The sequence below is a fragment of the Ascaphus truei genome, unplaced genomic scaffold (genome assembly GCF_040206685.1).
Source record: "Ascaphus truei isolate aAscTru1 unplaced genomic scaffold, aAscTru1.hap1 HAP1_SCAFFOLD_1471, whole genome shotgun sequence".
Taxonomy (NCBI): Eukaryota; Metazoa; Chordata; class Amphibia; order Anura; family Ascaphidae; genus Ascaphus; species Ascaphus truei.
In genome coordinates this window covers 74,188-80,187 of record NW_027454357.1, presented here as the reverse complement: position 1 = coordinate 80,187, position 6,000 = coordinate 74,188, and the positions used below count along the sequence as shown (strand labels likewise).

The following is a 6,000-nucleotide window of genomic DNA, read 5'->3' as shown; positions in this document are numbered from 1 at the left end:
ATCTGTTGTAGTTTTTATATTACTCAAATATAGCACTGGTTTTAGTCAATTAACTGAAACCCCTTCCATTTAACAATTTTCTTGTATTTAATATTTTATCTCTCCTGCTTCTCTCTAAGTTACAGCTGTGTCCTCTTTTTGCTGTATTGTTATTTACTTTTATATTTATAAATAAACAATAAATGTTTTAAAAATATTCAGGGCTCTTTTAATTTCTCTTTACAAATTATGTAATGCACATGTATGTATGTATGTATGTATGTATATATGTATGTCTTTATTTATATAGCGTAATAGTAGGTAAAGCTGCACACCAATTAAATAACAGAAAATACTTGCAATGACCGGTGCTCCTGGTTCAGGGATATCTGCCTAATAAATCCAATATATAGAATAAAAAGTGTTGATCCGGGGCACATCGGTTTTTCTTAAAGATATATTGTAGCACACTCATTCAGGTCATTGCAAGGTTAAGTGCTCTCGATCTTAAAATGGCAGCCACAGGAAAGGCGTGTCTTTGCTTTTAATAAGCAATCTAAGATTCTCTGTACACAGCAAGAAAGGGACATAATAAAGGTATTTCTTTGAAACTGGGTATTACTGGTTACAGAAAGAATGAGCCGCCTGTTAGATTGTAGCCATTGCAGGTTACGTTACTTAGCAACCGCTGTAAACACCCAAGGTTGTCGGTGTTGGTACAACAGCCAAGATTGGGAAGTGTGATTAGGTTGTCATTTCTGTCTGTGTTTTCCCTGAAGATTAACAGCACATTTATCCTTTCAGGTAAATAACACATCATTTTGTATGTACTGCTAAATATTGTCTGTTAAGTTGGAGATGGTCCTGACATCATAAAGCCATTTCTGAACCTTATAAAAATATAAATATATTTGTATTTTACTGTTAGTTTTTGACCCTATAACCTCCAACTGAAAGCCCTCCTCCCCCAAAAACTTTTAAAATGCTGTTTTGAAGGTATCCTGACTTTACTTTTCAGATGTTGAGACTCCTGAGGTGACGTAACGGTGCACCTTGATAAAAACAAAGCTTATACTTATTCCACTTTTTCTTCCATAGAAAACAACACGTTTGAATAGACTACGAATTTCGTCATCTACTGATTAGCAAAGTATAACATTTGCTTTTATTGTACAGGAAAAAGAAAGTGTGGGGAGATCAGGATGTGGGGAGATCAGGATGTGGGGTCGGGTGGTGAGATCAGGATGCGGGGAGATCAGGATGCGGGGAGATCAGGATGCGGGGAGGTCAGGATGTGGGGAGATCAGGATGTGGGGTCGGGTGGTGAGATCAGGATGCGGGGAGATCAGGATGTGGGGTCGGGTGGTGAGATCAGGATGTGGGATCAGGTGGGGAGATCAGGATGTGGGGAGGTCAGGATGTGGGGAGATCAGGATGTGGGGTCGGGTGGTGAGATCAGGATGTGGGGAGATCAGGATGTGGGGAGATCAGGATGCGAGGAGATCAGGATGTGGGATCAGGTGGGGAGATCAGGATGTGGGATCAGGTGGTGAGATCAGTATGTGGGGAGATTAGGATGTGGGGTCGGGTGGGGAGATCAGGATGTGGGGTCGGGTGGGGAGATCAGGATGTGGGGTCGGGTGGGGAGATTAGGATGTGGGGTCGGGTGGGGAGGTCAGGATGTGGGGTAGGGTGGGGAGATCAGGATGTGGGGTCGGGTGGGGAGATCAGGATGTGAGATCGGGTGGGGTGATCAGGATGTGGAGTCGGTGGGGAGATCAGGATGTGGGGAGATTAGGATGTGGGGTTGGGTGGGGAGATCAGGATGTGGGATTGGGTAGGAAGATCAGGATGTGGGATTGGGTAGGAAGATCAGGATGTGGGGTCGGGTGGGGAGATCAGGATGTGGGGTCGGGTGGGGAGATCAGGTGGTGAGATCAGGATGTGGGGAGGTCAGGATGTGGGGTCGGGTGGGGAGATTAGGATGTGGGGTCGGGTGGGGAGATCAGGATGTGGGGTCGGGTGGGGAGATCAGGATGTGGGATCGGGTGGGAAGATCAGGATGTGGGGTCGGGTGGGGAGATCAGGATGTGGCGTCGGGTGGGGAGATCAGGATGTGGGGTCGGGTGGTAAGATCAGGATGTGGTGAGATCAGGATGTGGGATCGGGTGGGAAGATCAGGATGTGGGGTCGGGTGGGGAGATCAGGATGTGGGGTCGGGTGGGGAGATTAGGATGTGGGGTCGGGTGGGGAGATCAGGATGTGGGGTCGGTTGGGGAGATCAGGATGTGGGATCGGGTGGGAAGATCAGGATGTGGGGTCGGGTGGGGAGATCAGGATGTGGGGTCGGGTGGGGAGATCAGGATGTGAGATCGGGTGGGGAGATCGGGATGTGGGGTCGGGTGGGGAGATCGGGATGTGGGGTCGGGTGGGGAGATCGGGATGTGGGGTCGGGTGGGGAGATCGGGATGTGGGGTCGGGTGGGGAGATCGGGATGTGGGGTCGGGTGGGGAGATCGGGATGTGGGGTCGGGTGGGGAGATCGGGATGTGGGGTCGGGTGGGGAGATCGGGATGTGGGGTCGGGTGGGGAGATCGGGATGTGGGGTCGGGTGGGGAGATCGGGATGTGGGGTAGGGTGGGGAGATCAGGATGTGGGGTCGGGTGGGGAGATCAGGATGTGGGGTCGGGTGGGGAGATCAGGATGTGGGGTCGGGTGGGGAGATCAGGATGTGGGGTCGGGTGGGGAGATCAGGATGTGAGATCAGGATGTGGGGTCGGGTGGGGAGATCAGGATGTGAGATCGGGTGGGGAGATCAGGATGTGAGATCGGGTGGGGAGATCAGGATGTGGGGTCGGGTGGGGAGATCAGGATGTGGGGTCGGGTGGGGAGATCAGGATGTGGGATCAGGTGGGGAGATCAGGATGTGGGGTCGGGTGGGGAGATCAGGATGTGGTGAGATCGGGTGGGGAGATCAGGATGTGGGGTCGGGTGGGGAGATCAGGATGTGGTGAGATCAGGATGTGGGGTCGGGTGGGGAGATCAGGATGTAAGATCGGGTGGGGAGATCAGGATGTGAGATCAGGATGTGGGATCAGGTGGAGATTTCAAGCGTGTGACCTGCTTTTAAGGTCCCTGGTGGCCGCGGCAGCGTGCCGCACACAAAGTACAGCCCTCTCTGGGGCAGACCCCAGTCGCCGTGTGTGTGCGCGCGCACACAGCGTGATGGCACGACTGCTGGAAGGGAAGATGAGAATTTTGTCTTTCCATGTGGCGACGCGGTCACATGGTTGACTGGCAACCAATGGTAGTGCAGATATCTATCCCTGAGAACTTGATCATGGCCGTGCCCCCCGTCTAGACCGACCCCCCACGCGTCCCATCGCTACCCTTAGACCGCAGATTGCGGCTTTTACTGGTGCACGCACCCCCAGACGCTCCGACGCGCGTGAACACGCAGTGACTGGGGCTGCAGCCTAAGGCCGCGCTTATAGTCCTGGCTACGGCGACGCAACGGTGTGACGTCATCCGACACGTTGTAGCAGCGATTTTACTTATAGTGTTAGAGATGAGACGTGACCGGGGGCGTGACCGTGAGCAGTTCGCCCCCATTGGCTGAACGCTCACGTGCCCGCTGACGTCACACTGAAAAATCAATGTTCATTGACTTTCAGCGACCTCTCCTGCTATAGGCGCACACAACGGATTCAATACACTTGTTTTGATGAAACGCGGCGTTACCGGGACTAGAAGTGCAGCCAAAGGGTTACCTTGATGTGCTTTCCAAGATTTTTTCTTTTCTGGCCAAATTAACTAAAGAATATTTCTTTTCTTTTTTTATAACTAATAATGTTGATAAACTGCACGCTGTATACAGGAACATGAATAAAGTGCTAAATATGAGCACATGAAAAAGAAGTGATTTTAAAAGTGTGTGTGCACTGGTATTATTTTATAATTCTTTCAAATATTTTAAGGACAAATTATTTCGATGCCTTTGGAGGAATTACACCTTTAAATATAAATTGATATAATTTGTTGTCACAGTCCTGCTCCATTTGAATTAATACTTGGCACTGAATTGTTAATTAAAGAAACAGCAATACCTGACCCCCCCTCCAAATGAAACCCCATTATATATAAATATATATATATATATATATATATATATATATATATATATATATTATATTATATTATATGCATGTTTTTCCCTAAGCGAAGTTGAACTGTGTTTTTCTCAGGTTTCTGGGGACCCCCAGCTTGTTAAGATATGACAGACTTCTCTCTCTGGAGAGTGCCGTGCTGCATGGAGTGTGCCGTGCTGCATGGAGTGGGAACAGTCCTCCCACTTGCGTTTCACGCAAGTGTTGCGCTTTCTCAAGGAGTGACACTGAGGCTTCCTGTTGGCCCGCATGATGCTGGAAATTGAGACCACCATTTTGTTTGAAACACTGGTACCTTCACTAGTAATCATTTTGATAACCGGTGGGTCACCAGAGCTGAAAAATGGAATTGCTGCTTTAAATCATGCAGCAAGAGTTAAAAATGTTAGAGAAAGCATAAGACTCTTGAGCATTTTTACTTTACTGCAAATACAATATTTGTTTGTTGAGAGGTGACAGTGTTGGCTTTAATAGATCTCACTAAATTATTTATATTAACTGTCGCATGGAACTTGTCTAACATACATGAGAATAGCTGTTTTTATTATATTAAAAATCCCCAAATCACAGTTGCATTGAGTTTGTAGTGTGCAGTCTCAGTGGGACAGTAAATGTGCGTTTCATGTATACGCTGCTACTTTTAATTCATATTTATGCTTTATAGAGTTTTCCTGCTTGCCAAGATGGAGATTTCACTACCCTACCGTCAAGAGTCCCGCCTACGACTCCAAGCAGAATACATCAAGAAAATTGCTGGGGACTTTCACTTTTCTAAGGAGGTGGTTCAAGATAGAGGGATGGCATGTATATCCTACCAAGAATGGGATGCTAAAGGCATCTATGATGCCTCCGACATCATACCACACTTAGAGAGCAAGAGGATATTGAAAATTCGCCCACCTCAACACAAGCTTTGTCATATGAAAAATGCTTTACCTTCTAAACAAGTAGAAGCAAAACGCTGCATTGGTTTTGGAGAACATACGTGGAGGAAAACTCAAGCAGATGAGAAGAGGGTTCTCAGTAGTTCCCTACTTCTTCCTTCAGAGAATCTTGAACTAAATACCTTTTTAACAGAGGCTCCTGTGGTCTTGTCTGCCTCATCCCAAATGATAGGGAAAAGGAAATCTGAGATAAGTGGAAGGACATCTGATCAGGCCTCCGGTTGGGATGAGAATCTTCTGAAAATGTTGACAAAGACAACAGCTCAATATATTGTCGGTCACCAGACAAGCAAAGGGAAGGCCATGGATAGTCTGTGTCAACTTTATGGCTTGAACTGCTCCACAGACCTGATTAGTGAAGAGCACATGACAGAAGAGGACTTTAGGACATGTAAAGGGCGAGAAGAGTCCGAAATACAGGATGACCAAGGCTACAAGGAAGAAAGGAAAATTGAGACGCCTCTTCCTGTCTATTACCAGTTAAGAGAGCGTGAGGGGCAGTAATAGAACAAGAGACGTTTTTAGATATAGATCTGATTTGAGCTGACATATTTGTACCCTCAGTAATTCTTAGTTTCTCTTTTATTGTAAACTAATCTTAAATTTAGCCTCAAAATACACATGTACACTAAAAAGCTATACAAAATTAAATGTAAAATTAAATGATTGCAATGTTTATATATTCTCCTTTATTGTCCGGAACTAGCTATTTTTTATTTGTGATGTTATTTTTGACCCTAGAGGGATGATGTCCATAAGGTTTTGCTTCTTCTCTGACGGCACAAAGATGTCCATTTCTCCCCTTTTTGATCATCCGATGTTTTAGATTACATCTAGGAAACAACAGGGTTCTGCTATCCCAGAAGCAAAAATAACAATATAATAATAATTTACTAATAAATCTCGATGTCC

At 46.6% G+C, this 6,000-nt stretch overlaps 1 protein-coding gene across 1 annotated transcript in view; it reads left to right on the top strand.

Moving 5' to 3' along the window:
* Window positions 1-467: 467 nt before the first annotated feature.
* HEATR4 (HEAT repeat containing 4) overlaps window positions 468-6,000 on the top strand; it is a 32,682-nt gene continuing 27,149 nt past the window's right edge. Inside the window, exons 1-2 of the mRNA XM_075581667.1 lie at window positions 468-783; window positions 4,809-5,567. Of these exons, the coding sequence (XP_075437782.1) occupies window positions 4,828-5,567 (740 nt within the window). The 5' untranslated portion in view covers window positions 468-783; window positions 4,809-4,827. The remainder of the gene's footprint in view (window positions 784-4,808; window positions 5,568-6,000) is intronic.